This window comes from Dromiciops gliroides, chromosome 2 (assembly GCF_019393635.1).
Source record: "Dromiciops gliroides isolate mDroGli1 chromosome 2, mDroGli1.pri, whole genome shotgun sequence".
Taxonomy (NCBI): domain Eukaryota; kingdom Metazoa; phylum Chordata; class Mammalia; order Microbiotheria; family Microbiotheriidae; genus Dromiciops; species Dromiciops gliroides.
Genome location: NC_057862.1, coordinates 641667268 through 641689026, shown reverse-complemented (window position 1 = coordinate 641689026; position 21759 = coordinate 641667268). Strand labels below are relative to the sequence as shown.

Sequence of the window (21759 nt, the reverse complement as noted above, 5' to 3'; positions counted from 1 at the left end):
CTTCTTGGACTCAAGGGGTAGGACTAAAGCACTGAGGGTAAGTAGCAGAGAGTTAAAAAGAAATCTTCCTTAAATTTGGAAAGAATAAGTTCAAGACCCACAGTGCTGGTTTGCTGCTCCTGGCAATCAAGAGAGATAGCCTCTGCCTCCTTGAGATGGGGAATCATTCCTTTGCCTCTCCATCTCCTCCGAGGCTTAACACAGAGTTATGCTGTCTGGGCCCCTGGCAAACAGGCCGGCCAAGATGCTCTGTCTGGATAACAGAACCACAGCTTATCCATCTGCAATGCTGTCACTGCTGAACCAAGCAGAAACCTCCCCACCGAGCTGGCAAGAGACGCTGGAGAAGACCCACCCTTTGGATCTGGCACTGATTAACCCAGCCCTGGCTGAGGCAGAGGGTGGCCCTCTGGCCAGCAGCTGGCTCTAACCAAGATATGCTGGCCACTGGTTGGTGTAGGGGTAACAGGGCCAATCCAGTTTTCACTGAGTGCATGGGGCCCCAAGGGTATTCAGGTAATTATCTCTTTGGCACCTGGATCCTATTCTACCCTCTCATTTCTTAAGCCAAAGGATCTTCTGGGCAATGGCCCCCAAAGAAGCAACGTACCCAAGTCAAACAGCGACCAGGTCTGCTACTGACGACCTATGGCACCCCGGGCAAACCACTCGGCTTTTCTGGGCCTCAGTCTCCCCATCTGCAGAATGGGAGAGCTTAGAACAGATGATTTCCCCAAGGTCACCTTCACCTTCTAACTCAAACCATCGGATCTGTAGCCAACGCTGCTTTGCCCCAGGGATCACGTTCTACTTTTGTACATTATCTAGCATCCCTTTTTTATAAGAATAACCCTAGAAAGGACGCTGGCACGGGAATCAGAGCACCCGAGTCTATGCCTTAGCTCTGCAACTAACTCGATGTCTGAGTAGAATGAGGATGAGCGTATCTGTGCTGCCCATCTCCCAGCAGAGCTGGGAGGACAGGGCTTAATAAACCTTATGTGATACCAAATGTGAATTATTATCTTTGAAATGAAGGCTAATCTCTGCCCTGCTGACCTGGGGGGGGGGGAATATGAAGATAAAATAGAGGAAAGGCTGAGTAAGTCTTACAAACAGTAAGGACACACACACACACACACACACACACACACAAACACACACATATTAAGGATAATTATCATGATTCTACCTTTCTTTCTGGGGGATTTATGATCCAGGATTGCCCAGGAGAAGGTTGAAAAGAGCCTCCGTGGTTAGATCACAGGACTAGTCCATCCCACAGCTATCCTTCATCTTCATCCTAGGCTGCATCTTTTCATCCCGAGACATTAAAGCAAAGCAGGCACCTAAAAGTGCCCACGAGCCGCCGTCTTCCAAAAAGCTAAAGGCATGAAGCAGACACGACCCGTATTGACTTCTGGGGAAGCTGGACCACATGGGATGCTGCTGCTAGTTGCTCCAAGAGCCAGTGGAGCCTTTCCGTTCCCAGCTTTTTTTTTCTTTGCCCTGCACTACAGACTACTATGCTCCTGGGGGTGTTTTCAAGGATTTAATGCTAAGCACATTTTACATGGGAGCCATGCCAAAGTAATAAGGAAACAGAAAAAATTACCAAAAGGAAAAAGATAAAAGCGGTTATTGTAAGACCGTTTGCGGTTTACAAACCTAGGTACAGTTAAAAGACGTTGGAGAAGTAGGCTCCCGTCTGAGCTTTCTGACCTTAGCTTTAGCTTCCCTGGGTCTCAGTCTCCACATCTGTAAAATGAGCTAGTTAGACTGAGGGAGCTGCAGGGTCCCCCTCCAGATTTCATGGTCTATAACACAGCTATGACAAAGGCCTCGTGGAGGAAGCGGGATTTCCCATTTCAATGACATTCCCTGATATAGGCCAGGACCCTCTCCAAGGACCTGGCACAGGACCTTGCTCGTATTAGGTGACCAATAGATGCCTGGCAGTAATCACTGATCTCCCATGCCTTCTATTTCGACAGATCATAGAACGTCAGATGGGGAAGGGACCTCAGGGATCCCTTGGTTCAACCCCCTCACTTGGCAGAGGAAGAAATCAAGGCCGGAAGAAAGGAAGTAACCCTGCCGACACAAGGAGTCAGCAAGGGGCATAATGTGTACCTCTCATCTGGCACTTATTACAGATTTCCTTGTGTAGCTGGACCATCAGGCTTAGAGCCTGGATACCAGAGGCCCACAGGCAGCCAACCCTGAGGACAAAAGCTCAGCAGGATATCTGTTGTTTTGACAGAAACAGAAGAGACAAGCAAAAGAACGCCGAGTCTGGCTTTCAGCAGATTGCCCCCCCCCCAATCCATGGGACGCTAATGGACCCAAAGGGATGAACACACAAATGAAAGGTCAATTGTCTTTTCATGTATGTGGGCAGATAGCTAGGTTTTGTCTCTGCCGTGAGCCTAAAAAGTCTTCTGTTTCTACATGTTGCGTCCTCTTTCTTGCCTCCCCAGGTTCCTTAGGCCACTACCTTTATATCCAGCACTCAATAAATGCCTCACTGATTGACCAGCTCAGTTGAGGAAAACTTTCATATAAACCTCAGCTAATACCTACCCTTGTAAGATGCAGATTCTAAGATGGATTGCATATTGTTAAGATGCACAAAAGGGAAAAAAAGTGGCCAGGATAACTTGAGACATCTCATCAGAACTATTAAGCAGTGTTTGATAACACATATCCTTTTTTTAAATTAAGAAATTACCATTCTGAATGGTGTTCCAACTACTGAACTATTCTCTTTGGTCAATTTTGTTTTTAAACTTCACATAGGCAGGGGCAGCTAGGTGGCGCAGTGGATGGAGCACCAGCCCTGGATTCAGGAGGATCTGAGTTCAAATCGGACCTCAGACACCTGACACTGACTAGCTGTGTGACCCTGGGCAAGTCACTTAACCCTCGTTGCCCCGAAAAAAAAACAAAAACAAAAACCCAACAAACAAAAACAAAACTTCACATAAGCAAGGGTTTTTAACCAAGGGTCCATGAATTGGTATTTTTTAAAAGATATTTTGATAGCTATTATTTAATAATAATATCTAACATTTTTATTTAGCACTTACTGCTTGTGCTAAGCACTTTACAATTATAATATACCTTGGTCCTTACAACAACTCTGGGAGGGAGGTGCTATTATTATCCCCATTTTACATGAAAGTGAGTCAAGCAGAGGTTAAGTGATTTGCCCAGAGTCACACAATCTGAGGGCAGATTGGAACTCAGATCTTCCTAAATGCAGGTTTGGTGCTTTATCCACTGTGCCACCTCAAAATAATTGGTTTCTTTTGGAATCCTAGGTATTTTATTTTTATGATTTTAAAAATAGGATTCTGAAAAGGGTTCCGTTGACTTTACCAGAAAGACTGCCAAGGGTGTCCATGACACACACAAAGGGGAAGGGGTAGAGCCCCATGCTAGGAGCTAGGGGAGAGAAGAGATGCCCACCACAATCGGAACCTGCCCTCACAGAGCTTACAGGAGATCTTGTCCTCAGCCAGATGATGCCAATGAGTAAGCAAAGAGAATAGGACTTGAATAATAATAAATCTAAGGTGTCAGGCTCCTCCCATTCTATGCAACCCTCTTCCCCTCCCACTCTCTCTCCCCTGAAGCTGGCTGGTGACCGATGACAGCGTCACCATCCTGCCCCATTGCCGAGTGTGGCCACAGCTCTGGGCTTAACCGAGCTACAGAGAGGGCTCTGGCTGTCTCAGCCAACACACTGACTCATGTTGCTGTTCATTCCATTCAAATGAGGTTTCTGGCGTCTCTCTGATGAAACCCAATCTCAGAACAGATTTCCAGTGAGGTTTCCCCCCAAAACAGGTTTGAGTGGCAGAGGGCAAAGAGTGGGAAGCCCTAAGGGCTGACTCTGAAGCCGATAGGGAAAGCACTCCAGAGATGCTTTATCCTGGGGTTAAAGGAGCACAGCTTCCATGCTTCCCCCCCCCCAGCTCACCCAGGAGGTCCCCTCCTTGCTTCCAGGCACTCTCACAATGCTCTGGCGTGCTCACAAGACTCTGTGGCTCCTCCCTGGAAGACACTCTGGCTCCTTCTGAGCCCTGGGAAACAGGGCTGGCCCTGGGCGGGTTTGGAAGGTAGGTGACTTGGCTGTGGAGTAGCCTGACTTCCCCCACGATGCACCCCACTCCCCTGGTTCCCCTCCTCAAGGGCTAAACTCAAAGCTAAGAAGTGAGCTGATGAGAGTTTAATATGTTGGCTGAGGGGCATTTTAACAGCAAACTCATGAATATCAAAGAGACCCAAGGAAAGAAACTCTAAGGATGAAAGTTTAGGCTCCGTCAGTCTAAAGGTGAAAATTCTGGCTAGTGAAGAAGGAAGGGACAACCTGGCACCAACCTTCCTTCTGACCTTTTCCTTTACCCCTACTTTAAAAAGTTAGACAGGGGCAGCTAGGTGGTGCAGTGGGTGGAGCACCAGCCCTGGAGTCAGGAGGACCTGAATTCAAATCTGGCCTCAGACACTTGACACTTACTAGCTGTGTGACCCTGGGCAAGTCACTTAACCCCCATTGCCCCGCAAAAAAAAAAAAGGTTAGACAGACACCTCCTCGCTGGCACATAGTAGGTGCTATAGAAATATGTAGTCTCTCCCTCCATCCCTCCCAAGACTAGTCCTGTAGCTTGGGTCGAGGTCCCCTTCCCACTCTCCTTCAAACATCCCCTCTACCACCACCACCACCATTCTTCCCTTCCAGGAGACGGCAGCGATGGCATGAATTCCCTGAAGCAAAGTGTCATAGAATCACTTTATACATCAGAGCTGGAAGGGTCCTTGAAGCACATCACTTTGGCTTTGGGCACATCACTCTAGACCTGATTTTTCTCATCTGTAAGATGACCATATAAGGGAGTAAATAGCAGAGCCTGGCCGGGAACCTATGTCATCATTGGACTTCAGATCCAGACCCCTTTTAATCAAACCATGATCCCTGTCATCCTCACGTATTCTATCCTGAGACCTCTCCCTGCCCCACCCTGACACCTCTCCTTCCTAGAGAAGGAAGGCAAGAGCCGGCTTCATGTTTTCTAGGATTCAAAGTGGTTGAACCAACAAGGTTGTTTGGAGGATCATACAAAATATCTATGTATCCATAAAGGACTTTTGAAACCATTAAGTGATACACAAATTTTATCGTTCCTTTCTGTCTCTGTCTCTGTGTGTCTTCTGTCTCTCCCTCTCTCCTCCTTCTCTTTCTCCCTTCTCTCTCATTTTTTCTCTCCCCTATTTTCTTTTCCCTACTCTCTCTCCCTCCCTCTCCAACTCTTCTTACTCTCCCCTCTGTCTCTCCCTCTTTTTCTGTTTCCCTCTCTTTCTGACTTTCTGTCTCTTTCTGACTCTGTCTCTGTCTCTCTCCCTGCCTCTCTCTCCCTCTTTCTTTCACTTTCCGTCTCTCTATCTATCTCTCTTTCTCTATCTCTGTCTCTCTCTCTGTGTCTCTCAGGTACTTCTCTACATGTAATGTATAAGTCTAACCATGTCATTTACCCACTCAATCAATGCTAATGGCTACTTGGTACCTCTTGGGTTAAATACAAACTCATCTTCTCAGCATCTATAGCCCCCCACAATCTGACTCCAATGTACTTTTACAGCCTTCCCCCACATTCCAGTCCAGCCATGTTGACCTTTTCCTATTTCTCATGCACAACATCTACCTCTGTGCCTTTGCTTAGTCTGTTCTCTATGCCTGAAATAGACTCTCTCCTCACAGTCGCCTCTGAGAATCAATCATCCAGCATCAATGAAATGTCTACTAACTGTTGGACACTGTACTAAGTGATGGGAATAGAAAGACAAAAGTAAAAATGGTTCTTGCCCTCAAAAAGCTTACATTCTAATGGGTGACTTTAATGGGTGCATGGGTGACATGCACAAGTATACATAAACATAAGACATACAAAATGAATACAATGTAGTTCAGGAGGAAGGGAATAAGCATTTATTTAGCACCTACTATTGCCAGGTACCATGCTATGCTCTTTTAAATAAATATTATCTAATTTCATCCTCACAACAACCTTGTGAGGTAGATGTTGCTGTTATCCTCACTTTACAGTTGAGGAAATTAAGGCAAACAGAGGTACCGTGACTTGCCTATAGTTACACGACTAGTAAGTGTCTGAGGCTGAATTTGAACTCGGGTGTTCCTGACTCTAGGCTCAGAGCTCTATGCATTGTATCACCTGACTGCATAGCTGAAATATATCAGAGAAGACTTCCTATAGAAAAGGAAGAAGTGACTCCCCTGCTTGAGGTGTGTCTTAAAGAAAACTAGGGATTCTTATAGGTGAAGGGGGAGGGGAGGAATAGATTTCTGGCATGGTGAATGGCCAGTGGAAGGGGATAGCGATGGGGGATGAAGCATCATGTGTACTGAACAGCAAGTCATCCAGGAGAGTTGTATCTTAGAGTTTGTGGAGGGGAAAAACATGTAAAAGGACTGGAAATGTAGGAAGGGTCCAGGCTTTGAAGAGATCTAACAACTAAAGAAATTTCTATTTGGTACTAGGGGTACTAGGGAGTCATTGGTGATCATTCACTGGGAGGGGGTGCAACATGGTCAGTTCTTCACTTTAGGGAAATCACCTTGGTAGCTATGTAGAGGATGGTTTATTGTAGGAAGAGACATGAGGTAGGAAGGTAAAATAAGTAATTACTGCAATAGTCCAGGTGAGAGGTGATTTAAAAAATCATGGCTGTGAGGGTGGAGAGGAAGAGATGGGTGAGAGATGTGGAGATAGAAACAAGATTTGGCCACAATATCTGGTCTGTCTGGAAAGGTGGTGGGTTCCCCTTCTTTAAGGGTCTCCAAGCAAAGGATAAATGAACTCTTGTAAGATATATTGCAGAGCAACTAGGTGGTACATTGGATAGAGTGCCAGACCTGGAGTCAGGAAGACTCATCTTCCTGAGTTCAAATCTGGCCTCAGAGGCTTACTATCTTTGTGACCTTAGGCAAGTCATTTAACTCTGTTAACTTCAGTTTCCTCCTCTGTCAAATAAGCTAGAGAAGGAAATGGCAAACCACTGAAGTATCTCTGCCAAGAAAACCTCAAATGGGGTCAGAGAGCATCAGACACAACTCAAACAAGTGAACAAGAAAGACTATACCAGGAGGTAGCAGCAGAATAAAAACAAGAGTGGGGAGCAGTCCATGGGGGAAAATTCTTCAGAGAGAACAAGAAGAATAAAGATTGGGGTCATTAGACTGGGCAATTACAAGATCACTGGTAACTTTCAAGGGAGAATTTTAATTGAGTGACAAAGTTGGAAACCAGATTGTAGAGCATTTAGAAGAGAATAAGTGGAGTTACTGAATGTAGATGGCTTTTCCCAAAAGTTTGACTAAGAAAGTGAGGACAGATATAGAACGATAGAATAGAACCACAGAACAAAACAAGGTTGTTAGGTTCTAATCAAGATTTTTTAAAGATATAAGAAGTTTGGGCATGATTTTCCTAACCTCTGTCCCCAGTTAACAGTGCTCCCTCAAATTATCTTTATAAAGTGTGTGTGTCTTTATATTATATATTTTGTATACATTTTATATGAGAGGTATTGATTTAATGGTCAGAGTCAAGAGCACCTGAGTTCCAGTCTTCTGACAGATACTGACTATGTGACTTTGGCCAAGTAACTTATCTTCAAAGGGCTCTACAGTGAAGAAGGGAGTTTCCTCATCTGGAATTCCCTATAACAATAAAATAACAGATCCAGCCCAAAAGAAACATTTGAATATATTTATGTCTATGCATGTAGTCTCCCCATTCTAATGGGAGTTCCTTGCAGGAGTGGATTGTTTTCTTTTTGTCCTTATAGCCTAAGTACATAATATTATGTATCTGGCATATATTAGGTGCTTGATAAATGGTTGTAGATTTGTTGGTTAGTTGATAGGACTTAGGAGAACCTACATTTCAAAGCTGAGAGAGAATTTAGAATATTGAATGTCAGAGCCCAGAGGGACTTTACAACAAAAAATTCCAGAGCCAGGAGATACCTTAGAACACACAATATCGAAATTTGAAGGGACCATAGGGCATAAAATGTCAAGGCTAGAAGATGCTTCACAATACAGAATATCAGAGTTCAGAAGGACTTTAGAGAGCATTCAGTTTCAACTCCTTCATTTACAGCTAATAAGATCTTACATTTATATGGTACTTAAAGATCACAGTATCTTTTGACATCCATTATTTTCCTTTGATCCTCAGAACAATCTTATAATCCAAGTAATATTAGCTTCATTTTAACAATAAGGAACAGAGATGACAGAATTTTCCCAAGATCACTCAAAGAGTTTATGACCAAGCTGGGGCTCGAACCTAGGCCTTATGCTCACTTGAGGACTCTGTCCACTACACCATATGGCCTCTATTTTGATTCCAACCCCAAACTAGAGTCAAAAAATATAAAAGGACTATGCTTAGCTTGTAAAAGTATTATTCATTACTATTTTCTCCTACAGGGTAATACTTCCAAATATAAACAAAGAAAGAAAGACTGACAACCCCATCCTTAGAAACAAGAAGTAACAATAACATTTATTAAGTGCCAACTGTGTACAGGGTCCTGTGGTAGGTACCAGGAGAGATACAATATTCAGATAAGGCACTCTACCTGCCTTAATGGAGTTTACGGTCTAGTAGTCTTAAACCTCTGAAGCCTGATAAGGGAAAAACAGATCATGTAAATGTCCCTGGTTCAATGGCAAAATTCTCAGCTAGAGATACAGAACAGGGTGAGACTTGGGGTGAATTCTTGGCCAATACAGCATTACCCAAATACCCAAATCATCCTTTCCCCTTTTTCAAACAGAAGTCTCATAAGGCCAGACCTGTGTGTTATTAATCTTTTTAAAAAATCTTTGGCTAATAACTACTTGTTGAATTCATCTGAAGTCGATCCATAATACTCAAGGAAAAAAAAAAGGTGAGAAAGTGTTAAACCCATCCAGAATCTACAACTTTTCCACAGATACCAAAAGCCAAAGAGAGCGCACGTGTGCGAAGTGGGAAAGAGGGACACAAGACAAGGGAAAAAGCCAAGGACCAGGTAGTGTTCACATTAGGGTTTCTGGAAACTGTCCAGTCCTCACAAGCCCTACTGCTGTTCTTGGTGCTATTTATTTTGGGAGCTTTTGACTTGCGCTTCTTCCCTCCCCAACCTCCCAAATCACCTCCAGATTTGGGACAGGCCTTCATCTGGAAAGTTTGTTCAGTTGCTGGTCTCTCGGCAGATGGCTTGCCACTTTGCCAAAACAAGTCTGGAGCTCCTGCTCAGCTGGGGTGATCCCAGTTTGGGGCTGGGGGTGGGTGGGAGTAGGTAGGAAGAAGCAATCCAGTGGGCAGTGCTTTTTCATCTCTCCCCCCACACCCCCTACTATTGGGAGTCCACAGCCCCTTCCACGATTTCCCACCAGTGCCAACGGTCAGGCGCCAGTGACCCAAAAGAATGGTGCAAAGGGTGGAAGATGGAAGCCTCCAAGAAATGTGGAGCTCTGTGTGTGCAGATAGCCGCTGCTTCACAAAGCACAGGAAACAGATGTGTGCGTCTGCCCTGACAGCGGAGTGATGACAGGAGAACTCTGGAACAGCTCATATGTCAGGGGCTTGGGATTTTTTTCCTTCCTTCTTTCTTTCTTTCTCTTTTTTTTTTATTTAAGAGGGGAACAGCAGCAGCACCTGTTCTTGGTGTCTGTGGCAGCAATACATCGAGCCCTTGGACTGTCGGTGTCAGCCATGGTAAAATGAATGAATGAATGAATGAATGAATGAGTGAGTGAGTGAGTTACTGTCATTCATTCGTGTCTGACTCTTACTGACCCCATTTGGGGTTTTCTTGGCAGAGATGTTGATGTGGTTTGCCATTTCCTTCTCCAGCTCATTTGACAGATGAGGAAACTGAGGCAAACAGGGTTGGGTTCAAAGTTGTCCAGGGTCACAAACCTAGTGAGCCTCTGAAGCCAGATTTGAACTTAGGGAAATGAGTTTTCCTGTCTCTAGGACTAGTACTCTATCCACTGAGTTGCCTAGCTGCCCACTCTGTTTACTCATCTGGAAAACAAGAGGGATGGACCTATTGGCCTCTAATATCCTTACACAAGTAGTAGTTAGAATGCTAAAATTGGAGTGAGGAAGATCCGAGTTCAAATTCTGCCTTGGAGCCTTAGTAGCTGGGCCACCCTAACCAAATCACTTTACAACTCTCAGTTTCATTTTCCTCATTAGTAAAATGAGGATAATAACAGCAACTATTTCACATGGGTGCTGTGAGTGCCAAATGGAAAGACAGACATGCATACATATGTGTATATGTGTGTGCATATATGTATATATGGGTATGTGTATACACACATATATACATGCATACACACATATACATATATACACACATACACACAGCTTTCCAAATCTCAAAGTACTATATAAATGAAGATGGTGATAATGGTGATGATGGGTGGTGGTGATCATAATGCTGATAATGATTTCAACCCTAAATCCACAGTGCTCCGATGGTGCCAAGGGCAGGGGCCTACCAGTTATGCTCTGGGTACAGATCACTCCATTGAGGGGCAGGGCACAAAGAAACAATTAGTCTCCCCAGAAGAGGACTGGAAGAGTAAGCTGTCCATGGCTGGGGACCTTTAAGCGATGACCACCAGTCAAAGATGATGGAGGAGGTATTCTCCATTAGGAACAGGCAGAATTAGATAAACCCTGAAGTTCCTGCTGATTCTGAGATGCCGTGAGGACATATCCTCTACTTTCAGCCACGGAGGTGCTGAGGATAAAGAGACCTTGGCATTCTTCATAGATGTCACCAGAAGTCATCTCTACCTGGTAGTCCAGTATACCTGAGCTTCATCACTCCAGAAGGAAGCAGAAATCACATGCCCAAATATCCCACCTCACCCCACCCGGGAAGGGGGACCAGGAGAAATGACAACATGACTGCTCTACCTCTTCCTTGACTCTGGGACTTCTTTAGGGGAGATACCAAAATTCCTCGCCTTAAATGGGGGTAACAAGAGAGACCTTTCCCCAACCTAGCTGATAATCTTAGAGAAGGGACAGTTGTGTCTCCTTCCATGGAAGAGACGTTGGCTCCAAGAAGCCAGGTGGAAAAGAGTGGATATAGGCCTGGGAAGAGCCCTACTCCATCTTCTTTTCCCCATTCATCAGAAGTTGAGGGAAGGCTATGAGTATTTATTTGACACCTTCTAAATATACAGCACCAGGCTGAAAGAAATTGGAGACATAATCTTTGCCACTGGTGGGGGGATTAAATGGGGAGTCACTTCTAATCAAGTTGGTTTGAAACAACACAAAAACCTCTAGAAGACTACAAGCACGTGTAACTGAACCTTGTTAATCATCATGCCCTACCTCTGTTCCTCCAAGTCCTTTTTAAGTTCAGCAAGTTTCTTTCCAAATACTCCCCTAATATCTCCTCTGTTCTGGCCAGGTCAGTTTATATACAATCAAATGAGATAATGTACATCAAGAGGTGACTGGCTCCAGAGTACAGCCCAGAGCAGATTAAAATGAAATTGGGAAATGTTTAACAAAATAAAAATACAAAAAGACATAGATAATGCTAATTTGTGGTTTGCTAAGTCAGTATATAGCTGGAAGGGAATCTGTTTCTATTTGAGTTTGATACCACTGATGTACATAAAGATTTCGCAAACCTTAAAGTACTATATATGTAATATTCATATTTATAGGCTTGTTTCATTTTTATTTATTATTTGTGTATTTTATATTTATATATATTATATAGCTATATAGACATAATATATCAATATATTTATAGAAATTTTATTAATGTAGAATAGTATAGATGTGATTTACTATTATATATTACACAATAGTATATATCTATATTCAGATATAAATATATCATATATTTATCATACACAATTATTACATATTAGACTTGTTATTATTATCATCTCTAAAACATGATCCCTTCAGTTCCTCCTCCATGCTTACTTCCCCCACATCCTCAAGCATCCTTCCTCTCCTCTTACAAGCATCTAGGTGGGAGGGTGGATAGGATTCAGGGCACATCACTTAACTTCTCCCTGCCTCAGTTTCCTCATCTGTAAAACCCAGGATAATAATCGTACTTTTACCTCCCAGAGTTGTTGCAAGGATCAAATGAGATAGTAATTATAAAAAGCTTAGCATCATTCCTGGCACATAGTAAGTGCTATATAAATGCTAACTATTATTACTTCCATTAGATTATAAGCTCCTTGAGGGCAGGGACTATTTTTTTTTAACTTTTTCTATCCCCAGTGCTTAGCACAGTGACTGGCACAGAGCAAGCACTTAATAAATGCTTTTCGAATTGAATAAGATGAAATAATACTTATAAAATTCTCTACAAACCTGAAAGTTCTATATAAATACTAGCTCTTATTATGGAAAGCCTACACATCCAATTTAGGTTCTCTCTCCTCCAGGAAGCCTTCCCTTAGATTTCATAATAACCCCAGATCACACCAGTGGCCCTTTTCTCTAACATTTCTCAACAGTTTAGCACTGAAGCGTTCTCAAATTCTTTCAGTCATATCCCTAGCTAGACTATAAACCCCTTGAGGGCAGGGACCATAGCTTATGAACACAGCCAGGAGAGGTAGGCAGCAGAAGCACTATCCTTCCCATTTTAAAGATGAGGAAACTGAAATTCTCAGCGTAGTGAAATGACTTCGGGGATCATAAATCTAGAAATGAAAGAGACCTTTAGCATCATCTAATCCAGGGCTTCTTAAATTTTCTCCACTCTCGACCTCTTTTTGCCAGAGAAATTTTTATGTGACCCTGGGGTATATAGGTGTGTAAAATAGGTATACATAACCTTTTACGGTTGCCAAATTTTTCATGACCCCCCCATATTCAGTTACCTCTGCCCCATATGGGGTCAGGACCCACAGTTTAAGAAGCTTTGATCTAATCCAATTCCCTCCTTTACAAAATAGGAAACTTACTTGCCTGAGGCAAGGGATAGGCTGGGAACCCGACCTAAGTCTCATGGCTCCAAATTCATTTTCCTTCCCATTATACCATGATACCTGACTTGTGTATCTCCCTGAGGGTCCCCAACCATCCCCTAGAATCATGCTGGGAACAAGAGTGCTCAATATTTGTTGATTGATGAAAAATTCAGTATGAGTAAATTCATGTTTGGAACGGCATCTTTCTTGTGTATGAATCATAAAAGAGCATAATGATGAAGGAGGGAAGAGCTGCCACCAAGCCTTAAAAATCCTCCACATCCCTGAATGACCTACAGGCTGTTGGGTCACCCTAGGATCCCGAGGGGAGCTGGAGGTGGGCGGAGCCACAAACCCAGTACCAAGCCTAGTTTCCTCTGAGTCCCGTCTGTGGGGTCAGTTATGGCCCGAATTCCTAACAAGCCATGGGGCAAGAGTTCACTTCAGTAGTTCCAAAGCTTCCAGGAGTTTACAAATTGTGCGATTCACAGTAGCCAATGGGAGACTTCAATTTCTATCTTATTGAAAACACGATATCCAGAAGCTGGGTTTGGAGAGAACATGATGGTTTTCAGCAAACTACACAAATCTCCAAATGACAACTAGAAACCAGATTTGGGATACGAACAAAGGCACCAACATCAAACTTGAGATAGGGATGTCAAACAAACAAACAAACAAACAAAATGCATTATGGGACATACAATGGTATGGTCTAATGTGCCCATTCAGAGGTGTATAGCACTTGTGTAACATGCAAGGAAGGACACCACCTAGCTAGACACGCACACCAAAGACTGTTATTGGTGTAGAGCCCTTCCACATGGATGGGAAAACTATTTCATGGCAAAAAAAAAGTTCTCCATAACCAAGTCCACTGCTCTATGCTGTGAGTCTGAATCAGACCTTTCCTTTAAGAGATGGATGATGGCGAGGCCAAAGGGATTTTTAAGACAAGCTTTAGACTTAACAACACTTGCTTAAGACTATGCACTACCATAGTTTAATTTTAATGACAGCAGGCACCACCTCCCCAACCGAGCAACGTGAGCAGCCCTTCCTGGGTCACTTCATCATGGGGCTGCTTTCTTTGGAGATAAGACCATGCTTCCCAAGCCTAGCTCTCGGTCCCACCCCCACGACAGCCCCAGAGTTCTGTCTGATGGCTGTTTCAGATACAGCAAATGCAAAGACCTGCCTGTGACCCACACCACTAGCAGTGTTGTTTCACTGATGCTGGTAGGACACTCACTAGAGACACAACGCTCTTCCCTTTTGACAGGTTCTAAGATACACACGTGACCTCAGATTCCCATGCCAGCTGTTCTGGGATCAGGCCTAAACTCTTTAACAGAACCACTTTTTGCTCTGAGGCCCTTGGAATTGACGCAATGTATTCCTTGGCTTTAACATTTCAGTGGTTTTAAAAATCTGACCCATTGACACCAGGGCAACTGTTTTGACATGGTGGCCCCTCGTGCTTTACTCACAAGGGACAACCAAAACACTCTGTTCCACCAGCCTAAAGCCAAGCTTACCTGCTCTCCCAAGAGGCAGAGAACTGGGCCTTTCCCTTCTCTTTCTTTCCCTCCCCCTCCCCGTTTTTTCCCCCAGAATCAGGAATAGAGAGTGAGAAGCATGTGTGAGATAAGTGCCTACCTTCTGTGTAGCAGCTGGGGAGGCCCTGACCAGCACTCCCGGGTGGGTCAGGGCTTTGCCAGCAAACACCACGGTGCCACACTCCACACAAGCCCCAATAATCAGCTGCTTGCCATCATCCACCAGCAAACTGTGCCCGGCTCTCAGGGTGTAGAGAAACATGGGCAGCCGGGCCACTCGTACTGCTTTTAATCCAAGGCATCTCCTCTTCTCCTGCTGGCAGAAAAAGCACACGAAGGTGTCCACTTTGTACTGACGGGACCAGGCACTGATGGGGTGGTGGGTGCTTCTCCCTTCATGCTGCAGCCATTGTCCCAGCAGGTCGTGGTAGCAGAGCACACAGGTGGCCACCAGCCCCGTGGAGTCAGCCGGCCTGGCCCTGGGGGCCGGAGGATATACCGTAAGGAATGGGAAGAAAGGTTCTTTCTCCCCAAAGCGACTTGGGGGGTTCACATTGAGCTGAAACTCCTTCCCAGGCCCCAGCTCGGCCCCGCAGATGTAGCACACCGAGGACGGCCCCCCTTTGGCCGAGGGATGCACTGCCAGCCCCCCTGACTCGGCAGCTGTAAACGCCTGATGGTATCTCCCCAGGAAGCTCTGCACTGAATTGATCAGCTCCTCATTCCGGCAGGCCCGGTACATGGACCAGATGTCCTCCAGCACACCGTAGCACCTGGAGCAGCTGTGGACTTCCCAGTGCCTGTTAAGTCCTTTGGCATTGGGTGGACATGGCAGGAGATTCACAAAAGGGAAATGCATGGTGTTCTTGGCACTACCGTTGATGATTCTGGTGGCCACTGTCCGGGAATCCCGGCCACAGTCCTCCCCACAGAGGTAGCAGGCCTCCTGCTGAGGCCCAGTAGGGGCTCCCTCTTCCTTCAGGGCCCTCTTCCCTTTGGAAGGCATCCCTGGATTCAGAGGCACCACATAAAGCCTCTGCAGGACCGGCACGTTGGCCAGCTCAAAGCTTTGCCACTGTTGCATGAGGGAGGAGAAACAGCAGGAGCACACCAGGGTGCTGCCCCCAGGGCTGATGGGCAGAGCCCCAGGGGGTGGGGTATGCAGCCACAGAAAGGGAAAGAAAGGGGCCTGGGAAGTCTTCTCCTGCTTCTGAACGTGAATCTGGTGCTGGGAAGCTGGGGTAAGAAGGTTGCCACAGATGTAGCAGCAGGTGTTGTCAGGGGCAGCAGCCCAGGGGTCTCGGGGCGCTGGATTGTTGCTGCTCCCGTTCTCCGTGTCTGCCAGGCCACCACCTTTGGGGGCCACCTCCCAGCGACTACCCGGGTTGGGGAAGGTCGGCTTCTTCTGGTCTTCCTCATCGCTGGTGATATTGATCTCACCCTCCTCGGAGGTACAATACCCGCCATGACTTTCGGGAAGTTGCCTGGGACCTGGGGTTTGGGATGCCCTCCCCTGGCTTGGAGCCAAGAAGCCAGTGTTATTTTTCAGACCGTCTCCTGGGGGGCACTGGAAAGTCCCCCGCCAGCTGCCTTGAATGCCCCGCAGGACAGTGGGGCTGTCTTCGGGCACCCAGTGTCTTGCTGCTCCTTTTTTCTTCTTCCTGGTACCCATTTTGCGCCCAAGGTCGGGTTGCACCGTTGGCCCCTCCGCACCCGCTTCCCCAGGGATGGGAGTCTCTGAGTCGGGGTGTGTGGAGGGTACCGCAGAGGGAGGCCACTCTCTGAACCGCCCCATGAGCACCCCTGTCCCGGGTCCCCGGAGGACTCCCTGGGGAGGGGCTTGGGGCGGCTTGGGCAGCGAGGGCGGGCCGTAGCCTGGGCTGCCCTGGTCCCTGGGGGCCGGGCCCGGGGCGGGCTCAGGCTCTGAGAGGTGGTCTGTGTCCGAGAGGGAAGATAGGTCCGAGTCGTGCGCCTCCTCCTGGGGAGGGCGGGCGCCCCTCCTCGCGCCGCCGTCGCCTCCGGCCCCCTCCCCTTCGTCGTCGTCCTCGTCGTCGTCCTCTTCGCCCGGCTCCAGGGCGTAGGAGAGGTTCCACTCCTGGGGGGCCGCGGCGCGGCGGCCCGGAGCGCCCCCGCCCGCCTCGCACTGGTAGGGCCGCTTGAGCCAGTACATGCGCTTCTCCACGGGGGTCCGCGAGCGCTCGAACGCTGCCCACTGCTCGCCCAGGAAGCAGCGGCACACGGCGCACACCAGCACGCAGCCGTCCGCGGGGGACACTTCCCGAGCGCCAGGCGCCGGCTCCTGCTGCTGCAAGAAGGGGAAGAAGGGCTGGGCTTGCAGGCTGCCCCCGGGGCCCGCGGCTCCGGCCCCGGCTCCCGCCGCCTCTCCGCGCCCCGGCGCGGGCTGCTTTACCTGCAGCTTCAGTTCCTTGCCGCGGCCGATGCCGCCGCCACAGATGAAACACGAGAGCGGAGCAGCCGCCGGGCCCCCGCCGCCGCCGCCGCCGCCGCTGCTGGGGGGCTTCTCGGCGCCGCCGCTGCTGCCGCCGCCGCCGCCCCCCGGGGCCGCCGTCCCCAGGCTCTCGCCGCCGGACGCGATGGCTGCCATGAGCCGCTGCTTACGGGAGATCGGGGGCTCCTTCTCCAGCTCGCTCCGCTTGTCCATGGGGCGCTCGGACGTCCGCGGGCGCAGCAGTCCGGGCTCTCCGCGCCGAGGCCGCCGCTCGCTCCCAGGCTTCGGGCTCTCTGCGTCCTCCGTGGAGCCGCCTCCATGCACCGAGTGTCCGGGGCGCAGCGTCTTTTCCCGGCCGGCGCGCGGGGGGGGGCCCGGAGCGAGAGACGATCCGCTTGCAAAAGTTTGCGTCTCCGTGCTTGTGAGCGAGTGTGAGTGTGTGAGCGAGTGTGAGCCGTGTGTTTTCGCTGGGGACGGCTCCCCCCTCCCCCCGCTCCTCCCTCTCCGTTAGGCTGTGATTGGCGCTGCGGGGAAGGAGCTGATTGCTCTCCTGCTCTGGCCCCGGAGATCCTGGGACGCTTTGGCAATAAATATATCTTTAATGGGTTTTAATCCGCCGGCTCGAGCGCTCCCCGCCGCCGGAGAGTCTGCCTCGCCCCCCTTCCCGGAGCCCGCCCGCTCTTTTATTCCGGCGCGGCGGCTAACTTTGTCCATGTGTGCCTCTCGCAAAGTTTGGCTGCGGGCTCGGCGGCAGCGCCATCGCCATCCTCGCCGGCTCACCACTCGCTCCGCTTCCTCCAGGGGCGGCCGTGGGGTGGCTGCGGCGGCTCCACGAGGTCAGCTCCCGCCCCCCTCTTCCCCTCCGGGCCCCTGCCGGGCAGCCCTGGCCCGCCCTGCTCCCCGCGCGGGAGGCTCCCGGCGGCCAACCCAGCTAGAGCGCTCCGGAGATGTGGAAGCCCCCCGAGAAGCACTGCGCGCACTGAAGCCGCCCGAGCCGCAGCCGCAGCAGCAGCAGCATGTGCTCGCCCCGGAGCCTGCCAAATCGTTTGGTCATTTTCAGTTGGTTGGTTGGTTGGCTGGGGCGGGGAGGCGCGGAGAAGGCTGGAGGGGGGGCAGGGGGGGAAGGGGTGGAATCCCTCCAGCCAGAAACTCGAGGGGAGCCATACACACAATGCAAAAGCCTGGCTCTCTTCTCTCCCCCTTTTAGTTTTGTTTTTTTTTAATCTATTTTATGTCTATCCCCAAAGCTTCCCCGAGTGATTCATTGGCCCAATTAGGGGCTCCTTCCATCCAGCCCAGCGAAATCTGTCTGAAGGGCCTTCCCCTGGGATGAGCCCAAAATCCATTGCTGGGCAGAGATAGTCTTTAACTAAAGGTCAATGAGGACAGCGAGGAACCAGGTAAAGATATCCCTTAAGACTAATACTGGACAGTCTTTTCAAGGGGGCCTGCAATATTGTCTCTTTGCCAAGTAGCCATGGCCAAGATGAAGGATGAAATCACTGCATGCTGTTTAAATGCAGCATTTCTGGTGGGTTGTGGTTTTTTTTTCCCCTTAATGTACATCTGTTTAAACATTGTAGAACAAGGCCTTGGAAAGATGCTGAGGGCACCAGAACTCTGGTAGGCCCTAAGGATTCCTCCTATGAGTTCTGGAGATTGCTTCAGAAGGGGAGGGTGGGAGGACATCCAGGCCAACCCACTGGGCCTACAAATGAGGAAACTGAGGTCCAGAGAGAAGCGATTTGCTCACCCAAGGTCAAAGAGCTAGGAAGCTGCAGTAGCAATTTAGGCCCATGTCCTTTAACTCCAAATCAAGCACTCTTCCCACCATACTGCAGAATGTTGCATAGGATCATAAGTCTGAATGCTGGATACAGACATCCCTTAATTGCTCCAAAAATTTAGTAATTTGCTTCTTGTCTTTAAAGTTTGTATTTGCAAGTACAGTTAAGCTAAGGCAGCTGGGTGGCTTGGTGGATAGAGGGATGAGCTAGGAATCAGGACGACTGAAGTTCAAATGCAGGCTCAGACACTGATTAGCTGTATGACTCTGGATAAGTCACTTAACTAATCCTAACCTCAGTTTCCACATCCGTAAAAAAGAGGATAATAGGGGCAGCTAGGTGGCACAGTGGATAGAGCACCAGCCCTGGATTCAGGAGGACCTGAGTTCAAATCTAGCTTCAGACACTTAGCAATTACTAGCTGTGTGACCCTGGGCAAGTCACTTGGCTCCAATTGCCTCACCAAAAAAAAAAAAAAAAGAGGATAATAAAAGCCCCCACTTCCTGGGATTGTTGTGAGGATCAAAAGAGATAACACAAAAAATGCTTTGCAAATTGTAAATGCTATTGTTGTTCATTGTTTAAAAAAATAAGTTTACTTGAGTTTCTTTAGTTTGACGAAGGAAAAATAATGTCCTTTATGGTTATGTTCACCTTTAAAAGTTTAAATTAGGGTCTCTTAAGTTCCCTTCCAGCTCTTCTGTGGTTCTGTGATTTTAAAATCACAGAATACTAGTTCAAATCTGTCCTCAGACACTTACTTGCTGGGTGACCCTGGGCAAGTCACTCTACTGATGTCTGCCTTAATTTCTTCATCCCTAAAACGAGAAGAATAATAGCATTTACTCCCCAGGGTTGTTGTGGATCAAGTGAGATCTTTTAAAGTACCATATAAATTTTAATAACAATAGTAATACTAGCTAGCTGATCCATAGCATTTTAAGGTTTGCAAAATGCTTGATAAATAATATCTCATTTGATCCTCACAACCTCCCTGGGAGGTAGGTGCTATATTATTACCTTCATTTTACAGAAGAGGAAACTGAGGCATATCATTTCCCATCTCTCATTGTCCTCACCTGTGAAATGAAGAGGTTGGACTCCATGCTTTCTAAGGTTGTTCTTATTTGTGGTTCTGCAATGCTACATCTCTGCTCCTTCCAAGAAATTCGAGTTCAAGAGGTCACTCGATGTAATCCAACAGCTTGTTGAAATCACCAAGGGGAATACTTCTTACTTTAACAACCCACATGGACATGGTTATTTCACCAACATGGATCATGACCCCTCTATAGCAGAGGAACCATGATGGTCACCATTGTTGTCAGCCTAGAAAAGAGTCTCCCAAGACTTTAGCTAGATTGGTCCTTGGGCATCAAGTGTGCTCTCCATCATTGGGCCCAAACTCAGCCTGGTAGGATTTGAGAGAACTTAACAACCTGAACAAGTCTGAAAATATTTCAAGAAGGAACCTTTCCTCCCCACTCTGCCCCCCCAAAAAAACATTCAGGCTTACAACAGTTTTAAGAATGGACTGAGGTGGGGTCAGCTAGGTGGTGCAGTGGATAGAGTGCCGGCCCTGGATTCAGGAATACCTGAGTTCAAATCTGGCTTTGGACACTTGACACTTACTAGCTCTGTGACCCCGGGCAAGTCACTTAACCCCCATTGCCCTGCAAAAACAAAACAAAAAGAATGGACTAGGTTTTATTTACATGACAAATATATGAGAAAAGCTTGCACACAGCCCATTGACAGTCAATCAGCCTGCCCTGTCCCCTCTTCCCAATAGTCTTCCCAATTTATAGTATTACTCCATACAATTTGGGATCCCTAGCATCAACACTATCTTTACATCTCTTGTTAATTTACTTCTGTTCTACTGCTGCCAGGTCTGTTCAAAGCTTCTTTCTCTGCTTTCCTCTGTGTCTTCTCTCTATGACCTATGTGGTTCCTTTGAACCATGAGCACCTAAGAAAGTCCCCTACACATGGGAGAAGGACCTTTCCCTTCTCTCCTTGGCATATGCCTACTATAAATGTAATATCTTCAGAAACAGCATATCTAAAGGGCTACACAATAGTAAATTACATTTCTTTTTTCTCCCTGACTAGCATAACTTTTAAGACCCCAAAGCCACCTACAAGCTTTGAGTCATAAGCAGAGCACTTTAATGGGGAGAATCACAGTAATAATAGCTATCCCAGGCCTCAGTTTCCCTCACCTGTAAAATGAAAGGGTTGGACCACATGGCCTCTAGGGTACTTTCCCAATTCTAGATCTAGAATTCTCTGATCTCTCTATTTCAATTTATAAAACAAAACAAAAACAAACAGACAAAAAACCCCTTTACCTAAATGATTTCATTTGACCTCACAACCACTCCATAACATAGGTAGAATATATACTATAATCTTTCTAAAGATGAGGAAAATGAGGCGCAAAAAGGTTAAGACACAGCCAGGTAAGTGTCTGAGATGGGATTTGAACCAGATTCTTAGGACTGCAGATCCTCACCCTCTACCACACTGCTTCAAGACCCAGGATGAAAGAAAAGAACTCCTGCCCCTAGGCGCACACACAAAAATGCAATGTCTCAGCAACATTTTCTCCCAATGGAATGTCAGCAAGGGGGATGGGCTTCTTTTGCTCTCTCAGTGCCTGGAAATAGGAAGAAATGTTCAAGCCGCTTCTCCTGGGGGAGCTGTCTTCACTCTCTACTCGCAAAGCACTTTGTTCTCTACCCCCCCCCCTCCAATTCAGTTACTGTGTATTGTTGTGTATTACAGTTACTGAAGAATGTAGCTCATCCCCTTTTCGGATAGTGAATTCTATGAGGTTGCAGTCAATCTCACAGGAAAGTCATCCATGGGTCCCCCATTCAGATCCTTTCACAGTCAGGCATAAAAT

The 21759-nt window shown here is 47.2% G+C and overlaps 1 protein-coding gene across 5 annotated transcripts in view; it reads right to left on the bottom strand.

Annotated features, from left to right (window-relative positions):
- GSE1 (Gse1 coiled-coil protein) overlaps positions 1–17290 on the bottom strand; it is an 819103-nt gene extending 801813 nt beyond the window's left edge. For 2 of the 5 annotated variants that reach the window (XM_043980766.1, XM_043980767.1), the window contains exon 1: positions 14714–17072. In XM_043980766.1, coding sequence (XP_043836701.1) covers positions 14714–16783 — 2070 coding nt within the window. In that variant the 5' untranslated portion in view covers positions 16784–17072. Of the gene's footprint in view, positions 1–14713 lie in introns of all 5 variants that reach the window. The other 3 variants (XM_043980768.1, XM_043980770.1, XM_043980769.1) reach the window with 3 other exon arrangements.
- Positions 17291–21759: the final 4469 nt, after the last annotated feature.